The sequence below is a fragment of the Choloepus didactylus genome, chromosome 6, assembly GCF_015220235.1.
Source record: "Choloepus didactylus isolate mChoDid1 chromosome 6, mChoDid1.pri, whole genome shotgun sequence".
In the NCBI taxonomy this organism is placed as follows: Eukaryota; Metazoa; Chordata; class Mammalia; order Pilosa; family Megalonychidae; genus Choloepus; species Choloepus didactylus.
In genome coordinates, this window is record NC_051312.1 from 58,589,929 (window position 1) to 58,608,958 (window position 19,030).

General features: G+C 36.4%; 1 protein-coding gene across 2 annotated transcripts in view; it reads right to left on the reverse strand.

Moving 5' to 3' along the window:
- The window catches only part of ANO5 (anoctamin 5), a 116,052-nt gene that overhangs the window by 11,469 nt on the left and 85,553 nt on the right, over nucleotides 1-19,030 (reverse strand). For both annotated transcript variants that reach the window (XM_037840762.1, XM_037840761.1), the window contains one exon: nucleotides 10,662-10,792. In XM_037840762.1, coding sequence (XP_037696690.1) covers nucleotides 10,662-10,792 — 131 coding nt within the window. The remainder of the gene's footprint in view (nucleotides 1-10,661; nucleotides 10,793-19,030) is intronic.

The window sequence follows — 19,030 nt, forward strand, 5'->3', positions numbered from 1 at the left end:
GGGCTGTCAGCTCCGGGAAGGAGAAGGGAGAACTGCAGTGGCAGCCCTTATCAGAAACTCATTCTACTGATCCAAACTCCAACCATAGATAGACTGAGACCAGACACCAGAGAATCTGAGAGCAGCCAGCCCAGCAGAGAGGAGACAGGCATAGAGAAAAAAAAACAACACGAAAAACTCCAAAATAAAAGCGGAGGATTTTTGGAGTTCTGGTGAACATAGAAAGGGGAAGGGCCCTGAGGCGCATATGCAAATCCCGAAGAAAAGCTGATCTCTCTGCCCTGTGGACCTTTCCTTAATGGCCCTGGTTGCTTAGTCTCTTAGCATTTCAATAACCCATTAGATCTCTGAGGAGGGCCCTTTTTTTTTTTTTTAATCCTTTTTTCTTTTTCTAAAACAATTACTCTAAGAAGCCCAATACAGAAAGCTTCAAAGACTTGCAATTTGGGCAGGTCAAGTCAAGAGCAGAACTAGGAGAGCTCTGAGACAAAACGCAATAATCCAGTGGCTGAGAAAATTCACTAAACACCACAACTTCCCAAGAAAAGGGGGGTGTCCGCTCACAGCCATCATCCTGGTGGACAGGAAACACTCCTGCCCATCGCCAGCCCCATAGCCCAGAGCTGCCCCAGACAACCCAGTGTGACGGAAGTGCTTCAAATAACAGGCACACACCACAAAACTGGGCGTGGACATTAGCCTTCCCTGCAACCTCAGCTGATTGTCCCAGAGTTGGGAAGGTAGAGCAGTGTGAATTAACAAAGCCCCATTCAGCCATCATTTCAGCAGACTGGGAGCCTCCCTACACAGCCCAGCAGCCCAGAACTGCCCAGGGGGGACGGCACTCACCTGTGACATAGCACAGTCATCCCTCAACAGAGGACCCGGGGTGCACGGCCTGGAAGAGGGGCCCACTTTCAAGTCTCAGGAGCCATACGCCAATACCAAGGACTTGTGGGTCAGTGGCAGAGACAAACTGTGGCAGGACTGAACTGAAGGATTAGACTATTGCAGCAGCTTTAAAACTCTAGGATCACCAGGGAGATTTGATTGTTATGGCCACCTCCCCTCCCCGACTGCCCAGAAACACGCCCCACATACAGGGCAGGCAACACCAACTACACACGCAAGCTTGGTACACCAATTGGGCCCCACAAGACTCACTCCCCCACTCACCAAAAAGGCTAAGCAGGGGAGAACTGGCTTGTGGAGAACAGGTGGCTCGTGGACGCCACCTGCTGGTTAGTTAGAGAAAGTGTACTCCACGAAGCTGTAGATCTGATAAATCAGAGATAAGGACTTCAATTGGTCTACACATCCTAAAAGAACCCTATCAAGTTCAGCAAATGCCACGAGGCCAAAAACAACAGAAAATTATATAGCATATGAAGAAACCAGACGATATGGATAACCCAAGCCCAAGCACCCAAATCAAAAGACCAGAAGAGACACAGCACCTAGAGCAGCTACTCAAAGAACTAAAGATGAACAATGAGACCCTAGTACGGGATACAAAGGAAATCAAGAAGACCCTAGAAGAGCATAAAGAAGACATTGCAAGACTAAATAAAAAAATGGATGATCTTATGGAAATTAAAGAAACTGTTGACCAAATTAAAAAGATTCTGGACACTCATAGTACAAGACTAGAGGAAGTTGAACAACGAATCAGTGACCTGGAAGATGACAGAATGGAAAATGAAAGCATAAAAGAAAGAATGGGGAAAAAAATTGAAAAAATCGAAACGGACCTCAGGGATATGATAGATAATATGAAACGTCCAAATATAAGACTCATTGGTGTCCCAGAAGGGGAAGAAAAGGGTAAAGGTCTAGGAAGAGTATTCAAAGAAATTGTTGGGGAAAACTTCCCAAATCTTCTAAACAACATAAATACACAAATCATAAATGCTCAGCGAACCCCAAATAGAATAAATCCAAATAAACCCACTCTGAGACATATACTGATCACACTGTCAAACACAGAAGAGAAGGAGCAAGTTCTGAAAGCAGCAAGAAAAAAGCAATTCACCACATACAAAGGAAATAGCATAAGACTAAGTAGTGACTACTCAGCAGCCACCATAGAGGCAAGAAGGCAGTGGCACGATATATTTAAAATTCTGAGTGAGAAAAATTTCCAGCCAAGAATACTTTATCCAGCAAAGCTCTCCTTCAAATTTGAGGGAGAGCTTAAATTTTTCACAGACAAACAGATGCTGAGAGAATTTGCTAACAAGAGACCTGCCCTACTGGAGATACTAAAGGGAGCCCTACAGACAGAGAAATAAAGAAAGGACAGAGAGACTTGGAGAAAGGTTCAGTGCTAAAGAGATTCGGTATGGGTACAATAAAGGATATTAATAGACAGAGGGGAAAAATATGACAAACATAAACCAAAGGATAAGATGGCTGATTCAAGAAATGCCTTCACGGTTATAACGTTGAATGTAAATGGATTAAACTCCCCAATTAAAAGATATAGATTCGCAGAATGGATCAAAAAAAAATGAACCATCAATATGTTGCACACAAGAGACTCATCTTAGACACAGGGACACAAAGAAACTGAAAGTGAAAGGATGGAAAAAAATATTTCATGCAAGCTACAGCCAAAAGAAAGCAGGTGTAGCAATATTAATCTCAGATAAAATAGACTTCAAATGCAGGGATGTTTTGAGAGACAAAGAAGGCCACTACGTACTAATAAAAGGGGCAATTCAGCAAGAAGAAATAACAATCGTAAATGTCTATGCACCCAATCAAGGTGCCACAAAATACATGAGAGAAACACTGGCAAAACTAAAGGAAGCAATTGATGTTTCCACAATAATTGTGGGAGACTTCATCACATCACTCTCTCCTATAGATAGATCAACCAGACAGAAGACCAATAAGGAAATTGAAAACCTAAACAATCTGATAAATGAATTAGATTTAACAGACATATACAGGACATTACATCCCAAATCACCAGGATACACATACTTTTCTAGTGCTCATGGAACTTTCTCCAGAATAGATCATATGCTGGGACATAAAACAAGCCTCAATAAATTTAAAAAGATTGAAATTATTCAAAGCACATTCTCTGACCACAATGGAATACAATTAGAAGTCAATAACCATCAGAGACTTAGAAAATTCACAAATACCTGGAGGTTAAACAACACACTCCTAAACAATCAGTGGGTTAAAGAAGAAATAGCAAGAGAAATTGCTAAATATATAGAGACGAATGGAAATGAGAACACAACGTACCAAAACCTATGGGATGCAGCAAAAGCAGTGCTAAGGGGGAAATTTATAGCACTAAATGCATATATTAAAAAGGAAGAAAGAGCCAAAATCAAAGAACTAATGGATCAACTGAAGAAGCTAGAAAATGAACAGCAAACCAATCCTAAACCAAGTACAAGAAAAGAAATAACAAGGATTAAAGCAGAAATAAATGACATAGAGAAGAAAAAAACAATAGAGAGGATAAATATCACCAAAAGTTGGTTCTTTGAGAAGATCAACAAGATTGACAAGCCCCTAGCTAGACTGACAAAATCAAAAAGAGAGAAGACCCATATAAACAAAATAATGAATGAAAATGTGACATAACTGCAGATCCTGAAGATATTAAAAAAATTATAAGAGGATACTATGAACAACTGTATGGCAACAAACTGGATAATGTAGAGGAAATGTACAATTTCCTGGAAACATATGAACAACCTAGACTGACCAGAGAAGAAACAGAAGACCTCAACCAACCCATCACAAGCAAAGAGATCCAATCAGTCATCAAAAATCTTCCCACAAATAAATGCCCAGGGCCAGATGGCTTCACAGGGGAATTCTACCAAACTTTCCAGAAAGAACTGACACCAATCTTACTCAAACTCTTTCAAAACATTGAAGAAAATGGAACACTACCTAACTGATTTTATGAAGCTAACATCAATCTAATACCAAAACCAGGCAAAGATGCTACAAAAAAGGAAACCTACCGGCCAATCTCCCTAATGAATATAGATGCAAAAATCCTCAACAAAATACTTGCAAATCGAATCCAAAGACACATTAAAAAAATCATACACCATGGCCAAGTGGGGTTCATTCCAGGCATGCAAGGATGGTTCAACAGAAGAAAATCAATCAATGTATTACAACACATTAACAAGTCAAAAGGGAAAAATCAATTGATCATCTCAATAGATGCTGAAAAAGCATTTGACAAAATCCAACATCCCTTTTTGATAAAAACACTTCAAAAGGTAGGAATTGAAGGAAACTTCCTCAACATGATAAAGAGCATATATGAAAAACCCACAGCCAGCATAGTACTCAATGGTGAGAGACTGAAAGCCTTCCCTCTAAGATCAGGAAGAAGACAAGGATGCCCGCTATCACCACTGTTATTCAACATTGTGCTGGAAGTGCTAGCCAGGGCAATCCGGCAAGACAAAGAAATAAAAGGCATCCAAATTGGAAAAGAAGAAGTAAAACTGTCATTGTTTGCAGATGATATGATCTTATATCTAGAAAACCCTGAGAAATCGACAATACAGCTACTAGAGCTAATAAACAAATTTAGCAAAGTAGCAGGATACAAGGTTAATGCACATAAGTCAGTAATGTTTCTATATGCTAGAAATGAACAAACTGAAGAGACACTCAAGAAAAAGATACCATTTTCGATAGCAACTAAAAAAATCAAGTACCTAGGAATAAACTTAACCAAAGATGTAAAAGACCTATACAAAGAAAACTACATCACTCTACTAAAAGAAATAGAAGGGGACCTTAAAAGATGGAAAAATATTCCATGTTCATGGATAGGAAGACTAAATGTCATTAAGATGTCAATTCTACCCAAACTCATCTACAGATTCAATGCAATCCCAATCAAAATTCCAACAACCTACTTTGCAGACTTGGAAAAGCTAGTTATCAAATTTATTTGGAAAGGGAAGATGCCCCGAATTGCTAAAGACACTCTAAAAAAGAAAAACCAAGTGGGAGGACTTACACTCCCTGACTTTGAAGCTTATTATAAAGCCACAGTTGCCAAAACAGCATGGTACTGGCACAAAGATAGACATATAGATCAATGGAATCGAATTGAGAATTCAGAGATAGACCCTCAGATCTATGGCCGACTGATCTTTGATAAGGCCCCCAAAGTCAGTGAACTGAGTCATAATGGTCTTTTCAACAAATGGGGCTGGGAGAGTTGGATATCCATATCCAAAAGAATGAAAGAGGACCCCTACCTCACCCCCTACACAAAAATTAACTCAAAATGGACCAAAGATCTCAATATAAAAGAAAGTACCATAAAACTCCTAGAAGATAATGTAGGAAAACATCTTCAAGACCTTGTATTAGGCGGCCACTTCCTAGACTTTACACCCAAAGCACAAGCAACAAAAGAGAAAATAGATAAATGGGAACTCCTCAAGCTTAGAAGTTTCTGCACCTCAAAGGAATTTCTCAAAAAGGTAAAGAGGCAGCCAACTCAATGGGAAAACATTTTTGGAAACCATGGATCTGACAAAAGACTGATATCTTGCATATATAAAGAAATCCTACAACTCAATGACAATAGTACAGTCGGCCCAATTATAAAATGGGCAAAAAATATGAAAAGACAGTTCTCTGAAGAGGAAATACAAATGGCCAAGAAACACATGAAAAAATGTTCAGCTTCACTAGCTATTAGAGAGATGCAAATTAAGACCACAATGAGATACCATCTAACACCGGTTAGAATGGCTGCCATTAAACAAACAGGAAACTACAAATGCTGGAGGGGATGTGGAGAAATTGGAACTCTTATTCACTGTTGGTGGGACTGTATAATGGTTCAGCCACTCTGGAAGTCAGTCTGGCAGTTCCTTAGAAAACTAGATATAGAGTTACCATTCGATCCAGCGATTGCACTTCTCGGTATATACCCGGAAGATCGGAAAGCAGTGACATGAACAGATATCTGCACGCCAATGTTCATAGCAGCATTATTCACAATTGCCAAGAGATGGAAACAACCCAAATGTCCTTCAACTGATGAGTGGATAAATAAAATGTGGTATATACACACGATGGAATACTACGCGGCAGTAAGAAGGAACGATCTTGTGAAACATATGACAACATGGATGAACCTTGAAGACATAATGCTGAGTGAAATAAGCCAGGCACAAAAAGAGAAATATTATATGCTACCACTAATGTGAACTTTGAAAAATGTAAAACAAATGGCTTATAATGTAGAATGTAGGGGAACTAGCAATAGAGAGCAATTAAGGAAGGGGGAGCAATAATCCAAGAAGAACAGATAAGCTATTTAATGTTCTGGGGATGTCCAGGAATGACTATGGTCTGTTAATTTCTGATGGATATAGTAGGAACAAGTTCACAGAAATGTTGCTATATTAGGTAACTTTCTTGGGGTAAAGTAGGAACATGTTGGAAGTTAAGCAGTTATCTTAGGTTAGTTGTCTTTTTCTTACTCCCTTGTTATGGTCTCTTTGAAATGTTCTTTTATTGTATGTTTGTTCTCTTTTTAACTTTTTTTTCATACAGTTGATTTAAAAAAGAAGGGAAAGTTAAAAAAAAAAAAAAAAAAAACCAAGGAAAAAAAAAGATGTAGTGCCCCCTTGAGGAGCCTGTGGAGAATGCAGGGGTATTGGCCTACCCCACCTCCATGGTTGCTAACATGACCACAGACATAGGGGACTGGTGGTTTGATGGGTTGAGTCTACCACAGGTTTTACCCTTGGGAAGACGGTTGCTGCAAAGGAGAGGCTAGGCCTCCCTATGGTTGTGCCTAAGAGCCTCCTCCCGAATGCCTCTTTGTTGCTCAGATGTGGCCCTCTCTCTCTCGCTAAGCCAACTTGAAAGGTGAAATCACTGCCCTCCCCGCTACGTGGGATCAGACACCCAAGGGAGTGAATCTCCCTGGCAACGTGGAATATGACTCCCGGGGAGGAATGTAGACCTGGCATCATGGGACGGAGAACATCTTCTTGACCAAAAGGGGGATGTGAAAGGAAATGAAATAAGCTTCAGTGGCAGAGAGAATCCAAAAGGAGCAGAGAGGTCACTCTGGTGGGCACTCTTACGCACACTTTAGACAACCCTTTTTAGGTTCTAAAGAATTGGGGTAGCTGGTGGTGGATACCTGAAACTATCAAACTACAACCCAGAACCCATGAATCTCGAAGACAGTTGTATAAAAATGTGGCTTATGAGGGGTGACAATGGGATTGGGAAAGCCATAAGGACCACACTCCACTTTGTCTAGTTTATGGATGGATGAGTAGAAAAATAGGGGAAGGAAACAAACAGACAAAGGTACCCAGTGTTCTTTTTTACTTCAATTGCTCTTTTTCACTCTAATTATTATTCTTGTTATTTTTGTGTGTGTGCTAATGAAGGTGTCAGGGATTGATTTGGGTGATGAATGTACCACTATGTAATGGTACTGTAAACAATCGAAAGTACGATTTGTTTTGTATGACTGCGTGGTATGTGAATATATCTCAATAAAATGAAGATTAAAAAAAAAAAAAAAAAACAATCCAGGCCTCTTTCCATCTCCCCACATCCACCTTCACATAGGAGGTATAGTAATCTGCTTGCTAGCAGAGGAAGGAGACACTGGTCATGCATAGCTTAGCTCAGAACTACTTGCTCTTCCTTTTGAAATCTGCTTATCTGAAGAAAGCAGCCATTCTTCTTTGCCTTTTCTTATAGGCTAAGCTTAGGTTTACAGTGGTCTAGCTTTGACATTTGTGTCAGCACATTAGTGGGTGTGGTAGTTTGGAGTTGTTATGAACCCCAGGAAAAGGCCATGTTCTTTTAATCCATTCTTGTAGGTGCAGAACTATTGTGGATGGCACCATTTGGTTAGGTTGTTTCAATTGGGATGTTACCCAGCCCATTCAAGGTGGATCTTAATCTTTTACTGGAGCCCTTTATGAGAGGATAAAAGGCAGAAACACAGAGAAAGCCCAGAGAGAGAAATGCTCAGAGACATTTGGAGACAGCCACTGTAACCAGAACCAGGAGAGAAGGACCAGCAGATGTCACCATGTGCCTTCCCACGTGATAGAGGAAGCCTGGATGCCAGCAGCCTTTCCTCAGAGAAGTGATCTTCCTCTTGATGCACTAATTTGGACATTTTCATGGATTTGGAACTGTAAATTTGTAACCTAATAATACTGCATTGAAAAAGCCAACTCATTTCTGGTATGTTGCATTTTGGCAGCTTTAGCAAACTGAAACAGTAGGGTAACCATGTTTTTCCCTATCTTGCTAATTCTACGTATGTGCCTTTTGAGAGCAGGAATGACTTATCATTTGTATGCTTCCTGTACTTACCATTTCCTGGGCATATAAAAGTGCTCAAGTATGAACCTCATGAATAAATGCATTATACACAATTAGAAACAGCTAACAGATATAAGATGGTGCAAAACAAGATATTTGAGAATAAAACATAAAATGAATCATCTCTGTGGAGAGCCGTCTCCCGGGACGGGCATAGCGCATGCGCTGTAAACCTGCTCCAAAGTCCCCCCGCCCATCGAATGAGCCAAGATGGCGCCCATATCCTGCTTCCGCTTATGACGTGCACACTCACTATTCCTATCTGCCAATTGAGTGCATATGCGCGGCGCTAGATCATTGGTTATGAGTAGAGTACTTAAGAGTTTGCCCAAGCGAACCTCGGGGAGACAGCCCACTAGGAGCCGTACCTGACGGCCACATCGAGGCTGCTCTCCCGCGAGGCACTCTGCCCCGCGTGGAAACCTGTAACAGAGAATGCTTATCTAGCTTCAGTAAAAGACTTGCTCTCGCAACCGCCGTGTGGCTCGAGTCGTGACTTCCAGCCAGGTCAGTTTGCGTGGTCTGCATCTCTCTCTCTCTCATCCCTTGTTTCTCCCCTCGCCGGCCGGGGAACAGGGGTCGAGCGGGGCGGCGCCGGACACATCTCAAGTAATCAGGATGGAATTAAATACAGACAAAGGAAATTTACATTTTCTGGAATAAGTTACTTGTGAAGGTCTTAATCCTCTAACATATCTTGACATCTTTCTAAATAAGTTTTACTCTCTTCATTAAGACTTAACAGGATACTACCCTATTTGAGCTGGCTTCTCTCTCCATTTTTGTTCTTTTGTTTCCAACAATGCTTTGGGTTAAAAACTAAAAACAAAAAACAAAACAAACAAAAAAACCCATGCCACTGGCAGTCTGGATTTCCTAAATGAGTAAAGGAAAATATAACAAGAGACACAGGAATGACTTTCTATCAAAGAAGGCAATAAACAGTCTTTCACTAATTCTCTATTTTGAGATTATCTTGAGTGTTTTTGGATTTCAGGTTTCCTCACAAGATTGAACCAGTCCAGTTATCTTCTAAACCAAGTGAACAGATATGTACTGACTGACTCCTCTCCCACTTTCTCTACTGAAAACCAAGAGGTATAAAAAGAAGAGGAAGCATTGTGTAGAAACAGCATGAACCTAGAGCTAAAAAGCTTTAGGTTCAAATCCCAGATCACTGCCTAAAATCTCTGTGGCCCATGGCAAATTAATTAACCTATCAAAGTCTCAGTTTCCTGAAAAATAAAATGCAGCAAATAAAGCCTACTCTGTATAATTCCAAGATTAGAGATAATGAATGTAAACTATGCAGAACAAACTCTTATTTGTGCCTAAATAAACAGTAGTCAACCTTGTTAGGAAACCTTGATTTTGTCCTTTCATTTCAGTAAAAATCTTTGATGCACTTATGCACAAATTCATTGGAAACTTATACAGATTAATTAATAATTACAGTATAAACACCCTGTAAAGCAAGAACTACCTAATTTGACAACCAGTTATCTAAACTAGCACTTCTATTTTTTCTACCTATTTCAATCCAGATATCACAGATGTGTATTACACTGGGGAATTATTAAATTAACAACTTCAGGTTCATCTTCTTCATACCACCATGATTTTACGGTATTTGAAAACAAGTTAAGGAACTCATCCTCCGTAAGTCCAACAGATAAAAAGAGAAGGTTGTTTGTGAGGAAACAGTCTGAGTAGACTACGCAAAGAGTTTCCAGCATTATCACTCCAGAATTTTCACCTAAAGATCTCTTTTCTGTTCAATCCTTGGAATATTTTATGTATTTTAAAGTTCAGTTTTGGTTTCATTTTTAGTACTGCTTTTCGCTTTCTTCTCTTTATTCTGAATGTTTAGAACATATGATAAATGTATGTCAGACTCAGGAAATTCTTTTCAATTTATTCTTCCTCTAAACTGTCACTGAGGCAGACAAAGAGACATAGCCTTTAAAGCTAATTTGAGACAGGTCTTAAAAAGTGAACCTTAGTTGATTTGGTTCAACAATGTTAACATTAAATTGATAGAAAAAATCTCTAAGATTGGTGATTTGTAATTAACTTCATTCTGCATTCTATATGAAAACAGGGAAATAGTAAATCAATCTTTTCCATATCCATCCATCAATCATCCATCTTTTCACCCACAATCCAATGATTTACTGAACACCTGCTATGTGCAAAGCACGAAGAAATATTAAAGACTGAAAAACACTTACTTTACTCAGCCTGCTGTATATTTCAGGGCACTGGATGAAAATTACCTGTTTCTAAATACTCATAGAATAGCCCAAGGGATCCGAAACTTTCAAGGTCATGATCCTGTTCCCATCGACTATACAGTTTCTCAGAGTTGGTCCGAGATCTGCGGCGCCTCCACCAATTCAAAATAAAACTGTTGGAAGTGATAAAAGTAAATAATTGAAATAGAGTTGAAAAGAAAGGAGTCAGAGAATCAGAGTATTAGATCTAGAAATTTGGCAGTAGGAAAAGCTAAGTAAGATTGCAAAGCAAGTAGAGATACGAGTACAGTTTAAGTCCAAGCCAAAATCCAGTTTTCTTTACATGATGCCTCTATGGTTACAAGTTCTTTATTAGAGTGATTAAGAAAATATGACAACTTTGAATCTCTTCATGGAAATATATTTACTCAGAGGTAGTTCTGTTAAAGAGCATGTGGAGTTGGGGTCAGCACCAGGAGCATTTTTTCCTATTAAATTTATTAACCTTTACGCTTTGATGATACTCAAAAGAGATAATATATTTGGGCTATTCAAGAAAATGGGATATTGGTTACATTAGAAGATACATGAGAAAGGGAAATGTAAAGGCTTAACTAACATATGAAAATAGATACAAAAATCCCAAGCTAAATATTAACTAACTAAATCCCATAGGATATAAAAAGATAATGTATCATAATAAAATTAGATTACCTGGAGGAATGCATAGGTTGGTTGCTTAACATTAGAAAATCAATCAATGAAACAGGCCACTTTAACAGATTTAAGGAGAAAAAGATAAAATTATCTCGAATGATGCAGAAAAAAACATTTGATATATTTCAAACATCTATTCAAACCTGCTGATTAGGAATAGAAGAAAATTACCTCAGTCTAATCAAAAGAATCTACCAAAACCCTGGAACCAACCTTATTTTTAATAGGGAAAAGTTAAAAGCAATGCCTCTAAAATAAAATACAAAATAAGAATGTGCACAATTAAATTCATGATTCTACTGGAGATCTTAGCACAATAAGATGGAAAAAAATAAAGGCAAAAGAACTGGAAATGATTCCAATGGATATGACTGCCTACAAAAAAAAAAACAAAAAACAAAAAACAAACCCAAATTTAGAAAAAAATATTAGAAATAGAGTTTATCAAGGTGGCTGCCTATTAGATCCATACATTTCATGCCTGTACACCCATAACACTTATGTAGAAAATAACATTTTTAAAGACACCATTTGCAGTAGAAACAAAAATTAAAAGTAAATGTTTATGTAAAGTCATTAAAGTCCTAAATAAATGTTCCTGAATAAGAAGACTCGGTATTATGAAAATGTCAATTATTCTGCAATCAATTTATAGATTCAATGTAATTTCAATCAAAACATTTTTCCATGTGAAATATGACAAGATTTTCTAAATTTTATACAGGAAAACAAAAGATCAAGGATAGTCAAGACATTTCTAGAGAAAAAAGATTAAGGTGGGAAAACTTACCAGATATCAAGACCTATTATCAAGCTGTATCACTTAAGAGTGAGTAGTATTGATGTAAGGATAGAGAAATTGACCAGTGGAATAGAATGGAGATCTAGAAAGAGCCCCACACTTGCTATATAGCAGAAGTGGTTTTGTAGATCTTAGGGAATGACGAAGAAACACTTCTAAATAAATGATACCATGACAATGATATATATTTAATTATATATATTCATATATATCCATGTATACATTTGTAAGAAATTGGATTTTTATCTTGTATCAAACACAAAATTTTTTCCATATATATTAAGAATTCAAACATGAAAAACAATAATGCTAATAATGTTAAAAAGTTATATATCTATAATATATGCTGCATATGTATTTCCACTCCTTTGTATTTACCCAGGATTAGGAGTTGGCAAACTAAATCCCATGGACAAATTGGGTCTACAGTTCATTTTTTGTAAACAAAGTTTAATGGGAACACAGTCACATTCATTCATATTGTCTATGGCTGCTTTTGTGCTGCAATGGCAGAGCTGAGTAATTGTGAAAGAGACCCTATGACATGCAAATTCTAAAATATTTATTATCGGTCTCGTTATAAAAAAATTAAAAAAAAAAGAAAATGTATTTCCACAAAAAGACTTATATAAAAATGTTCAAAGCAGCCTGAATCATGATAGTTCCAACCAGAAAATAATCTAAATGTTCACCAATAGGAGAATGGACATACTGTGGAAGATAAATATGATGGAATACAACTCTGCAACAAGAAGAAACAAACAACTAATATAAATCAAATAAACGGATTATGTTGTATAGATGTCATAATAAGCAAAAAGACACCTACTCTTTTATACCATTTATATGAAATCTAACTATGGACAAACTAATCTATAGTGATAGAATTCAGAAAATATTTGTCTTGTGGGGAAATAGAAAAGGGCATGAGGGAACTTTCTGCGGTGATAGAAATATTCTATATCTTGTTTTGAGTAGTGATTACATGGGTGTATACAATCATCAAAACTTACAGGGATACACACTTGAAACACATTTTTTAAATGTATATTAGATTTTCCAAGAGCTGTACAGGCTCAGAGATATTGCAGGTCCGTTCCAGACCACTAGAAATAAAGCAAGTATTGTAGTAAAGTGAGTCTCACGAATTTTTTTGGTTTTCAAGTTTTGTTTACACTCTACTGTGGTCTATTAAGTGTGCAATAGCATTGTCTAAAAAAAAAAAACAATGTACATACCTTAAATAAAAAATACTTTATTGCTAGAAAATGCTAACCATCATCTGAGCCTTTAATGAGTAGTAATCTTTTTGCTGGTGGAGGGTCTTGCCTCAATTTTGATGGCTGCTGACTGATCAGGGTGGTGGTTGCTGAAGGCTGGGGTGTCTATGGAAATTTCTAAATATAAGGAAACAATGAAGTTTTCCGCATAAATTTGAGCCTTCCTTTCATGAGAAAGATGGCATTTTGATAGCATTTTACCCACAGTAGAGCTTCTTTCAAAATTGGAATCAATCCTTTGAAATTCTGCTGCTGCTTTATCAACTAAGTTTATATAGTATTCTAAATCCTTTGTTGTCATTTCAACTATGTTCACAGCACCTTCACAAAGAGTAGATTCCTACACAAAAGAAACCATTCTCTTTGCTCATCTATAGGAAGCAACTCCTCATCCATTAAAGTTTCATCATGAGATTGCAGCAATTCAGTCACAACTTTAGGCTTCAGTTCCCATTCTAGTTCTCCTGCTATTTTTACCACATCTGCAACTACTTACTTCACTTAAGTTTTGAATCCTTCAAAGTCAACCATGAGGATTGGAATCAACTTCTTTCAAATATCTGTTAATGTTGATACTTTTACTTCCTCCCATGAATCACGAATGTCCTTAATGGCACCTAGAATGGTGAATCCTTTCCAGATGGTTTTCAATTTACTTTGCCCAGATCCATCAGAGGAATCACTATCTATGGCAGCTATAGCCTTACAAGACTCTTCCTTTCACTTGAATACTTAAAGGGCTCTATAGGGTTATTAATTGGCCTTAGTTCAACACTGTTGTGTCTCAAGGAATAGGGAGGCCTATTCTTATATGGGTGCAGTTTGTGGCACTACAAGACAATAACAATAGTAATATCAAGAAACTGATCGTAGATCACCATAACAGATATAATGATGAAAAAGTCTGGAATATTGCAAGAATTAAAAAAATGTGATACAGATACCTGAAGTAAGCACATGCTGTTGGAAAAACGGCACTGATAGAACACTGCGTTCTCTTCCAGCTCAAATACATCTTTCAGTGGTTCTTCCCGTGAGGATCTATGAATGTAAACTCTCTTGGTGGTTTTATATTTAAGAATATATTTATTTTAATTTCATTTTTGAATAATAGTTAATCTAGTAATAGCAATCAAGGGTGAACATGATTTTCACTCAGAATCCTGAGTATTCTACTGAATTCTGGCATCTGATGCTGTTGATGATAAATCTGTTGATAGCTCAGAAATGTTGATGACATTCCTTTGTAGGTAGTTGTCTTTTTTTTCTTTCGGGAATTGGTTCTTTTCATCTAAGTTATCAAATTTGTGTGCATAGAGTTGTTAATAATATTCCATTTTTGTATTTTAAATGTCCACGGGATCAGAAGTGATAGCCTTTCTTTTATTTCTGATATTAGACATTTTGCATCTTCTCCCCTTTTTTCTTGATTAGCCTGGATAGAGAATTACCAATTTTATTGATCCTTCCCAATAACCAACTCTGGATTTTATTGATTTCTCTATTTTTTTCCTGTTTCCAATTTTCTTGATTTCTACTCTACTTTTATTATTTATTTTCTTCTGCATATTTTGGATTTAATTTGCTCTACTTTTTCTAGTCTCCTATGATGGAGGTTTATAGATTATAATTTTTTTTCATTTCTTTATAGAAGTTGTAGTTTTTCAGAAAAATCATGCAGAAAACAAAGTTCCCATATACTCTTCTTCAAACTGGCAGTTTTTCTTTATTAACACTTTACCTTACATTTGTTACAACTGATGAAACAATATTAAGACAATTATACTATAATTACCTATACTATAACACTAAAATTATAATTATATGTATAATTAATACTATAACTATAGTACATGGTTTACATTAGGGTTCACTGTGATGTTAGGTCCTGGTTTTTTTTTTTAATTTTTTATTCTGGTAACATACATACAACCTAAATTTTCCCCTTTTAGCCACATGCAAATATACAGTACAGTGTGTTAATTACATTCACAATGTTAGGCTACTATTACTACTATCTATTACTAAAACTTTTTCATGACCCCAAACAAAAACATTGTACCAATTAATCATTTACTCCCCATTCTATATCCTCAACCCAGCCCGTGATAACCTATATTCCAGTTTCTAACTATGAATTTGCTTATTCTAATTATTTCATATCAAGGGGACAATATATTTATCCCTTAGTGTCTTTCTTATTTCACTCAATGTGATTCTTCAAGGTTCATCCATGCTGTCAAATTTTCAGAACTTCATTCTTCTGTATGGCTGAATAATATTCCATTGTGTATATGTACCACATCTTGTTTATACATTAATCTGTTGATGGACACTTGGGTTGCTTCCATCTTTAAGAAATTATGAATAATGCCACTATGCACATTGGTGTGCAAATATCTGAGTGCCTGCTTTTAATTCTTTTCGGCATTTACTTACAGATGAGATTGGTGAGTCATATGGTAATTCTACACTTAACTTTTGAAGAACCACCAAACTATTTTCCACAGTGGCTGCACCATTTTACATTTGCACCAACAATAAATGGGTGTTCCAATTTCTTCACATTTTCCCCAATACTTGTTAGTTTCCATTTTTTAAATAGTAGCCATTCTAGTGGGTGTGAAATGGGATCTCACTGTGGTTTTGATTTGCATTTCTATAATGGCTAATGATGTTGAGCATCTTTTCATGTACTTTTTGGCCATTTGTATATCTTCTTGGAGAAATGACTGTTCAATACTTTTGCCCATTTTTAAAAATCATGCTGTCTTGTTGTTGAATTGTAGGATATTTTTGTACATTCATATATTAAACCCTTATTGGATATGTGGTTTCCAAATATTTTCTCCTGCTGTGTAAGTGGTTGTTTTATCTACCTGATGAAGGCCTTTGATGCAGAAAAGTTTCAAATTTTGATGAAGTTCCATTTATTAATTTTTTCTTTTGTTGCTTGTAATTTTGATATAAAGTTTAAGAAAACATTGTCTAACATAAGGTCCTGAAAATGCTTCCCTATGATTTCTTCTAGGAGTTTTATGGTTTTGATTCTTACATTTAGGTCTTTGATCCATTTAGAATTAATTTTTGTAAATGGAATGAGGTAGGGGTCCACCTTCATTCTTTTGCATATGGGTATCTAGTTTTCCCAGCACCTTTTGTTGAAGAGACTACTGTTTTACAATTGAGTTGACTTGGCACCCCGTCATAAATCAATAGGCCATACATGTGAGGATTGCTTTCTGAGCTCTCAATCCTATTCCATTGGCATATATACCTTGTGCCAGTACCATGCTGTTTTGATTGCTGTAGTTTTGTAATAAATTTTAAAATAGGCAAGTTTGAGTCCTTCAACTTCATTCTCTTTTTTCAATATGGTTTTGCTCTTTGGAGTCACTTCCATATAAATTTGATGATTGGCTTTTCCATTTCTGCAAAGAAGAATGTTGGAATTTTGATTGGGATTGCATTGAATTTGTAAATTGCTTTGGGTAGAACTAATATTTGACCAATATTTAGTCTTCCAATCAATGAACACAAAATGTCTTTCCATTTATTTAGGTCTCTGTGATTTCTTTTAGCAATTTTTTGGAGTTTTCCATGTGTGAGTCCTTAAATCCTTGGTTAAATTTATTCCTAGATATGTGATTCTTTTATTTGCTATTGTAAATTAATTTTTTTTCTTGATTTCCTTTCAGATTGTCCATTACTAGTGTATAGAAACACTACAAACTGTTGCATATTGATCTTATATTCTGCCACTTTGTAGAAGTATTTATTAGCTCTAGGAGATTTCACATAAATTTTTCAGAATTTTCTGCATATATGATCATGCCATTGGCAAATAGGGAAAGTTTTACTTCTTCCTTTCCAGTCTGGATCCTTTTATTTCTTTTTCTTGCTTAATTGTTCTGGCTAGAACTTCCAGTACACTTTTGAACAGCAGTGGTCACATGGGCATCTTTGTCTTGTACCTGATCTTAAGAGGGAAAGCTTTCAGTTTTTTACCGTTGAGTATGAGGCTAACTGTGGGTTTTTCATATATGCCCTTTATCATGTTGAGGAAATTTCTTTCTATTCCTAGTTTTCTAAGTGCTTTTATCAAGAAGGGCTGCTGGATTTTGTCAAATGCCTTTTCTGCACTGACTAAAATGACTGTGTGATTTTTTTCATTTGTTCCATTAATGTGGTGCAGTACATTAGTTGATTTTCTTATATTGTAACATTCTTGCATATCTGGTATAAATCTCACATGATCATGGTGTATAATTCTTTTAATGTGGTATTAGATTCAGTTTGCTAGTATTTTGTTGAAGAGTTTTGCATCTATACTCATAAGGGATACTGGTATGCAAGTTTCTTTTCTTGTAGTACCTTTATATGGCTTTGGAAATAGGGAAAATGGAAGTGGTCCCACCCCTTCAATATTTTGGAAGAATTTGAGCAGGATTGATATTAATTCTTCTTGAAATGTTTGGTAAAATTCACCACTGAAGCCATATGATTCTGACTTTTCTTTGTTGGAAGGCTTTTGATTACTGATTCAATCTCTTTCCCTGTTATTTGTCAGCTGAGATCTTTTATTTTTCCTTGAGTCAGCATAAGTAGTTTTTGTGTTTCTAGGAATTTTTCTATTTCATCTAGGTTATCTAATTTTTGGCATTCAGCTCGTCATAGCATCTTTTTATAATCCTTTTTCTTTCTGTGGGGCTGGTTGTAACATCCCTCTTTCATTTCTAATTTTATTTACTTCCATCCTCTCTCTTTTTTCCTTTGTCAGTCTAGATAAAGGTTTGTCAACATTACTGATCTTTACAAAGAACGAACTTTTGGTATCATTTATTCTCTGTATATTTTTAAAATTTTTGATTTAATTTCTCTCCACTCTAATCTTTGTTATTTTCTTCCTTCTGCTTGCTTTGTGTTTGGTTTGCTCTTCTTTTTCTAGATCCTCCAGTTGTGAGTTCCAGCCTCTTGAAACTTTCTTCTTTTTCTTTTTTAATGTAAGCATTTAGAGCTACAAATTTGCCTCTCAGCTCTGCCTTTGCTGCATCCATCCCATAAAGTTTTGATATGTTGTGTTTTCATTTTCATTTTCCTCAGTATATTTCCTAATATTCCCTGTGATTTCTTCTTTGACCCATTGATTGGTAAGACTGTGTTGTTTAATTTCTACATATTTGTGGATTTTCCAGTTCTCCCTTTGTTATTGATTTCTAGCTTCATGTCATGCAGTCAGAGAAAATACATTGTATGAATTAAATATTTTTGAATTTGTTGAGATTTGTTTTTTGGCCTAATATATGGTCTATCCTTGAGAATGATCCACAAGCACTAGAAAAAAGATGTGTACTCTGCTGCTGTTTGGTAAAGTGTTTCTCTCTTCTCTCTCTCTCTCTCTGTATGTATATGTATATGTATATGTATATATATGTGTGTGTATATATATATGGTCTAGATATATGTTCTCTCAATCATGTGTTCTATTTCTTTATAGATCTTCTGTTTAGATGTTCTATCCATATTGAAATTGATGTATTGGTGAATTGGTGTATTAAAGTCTACTATTACTAATATAGAACAGTCTATTGCTCCCTTCACATCTGTCAATA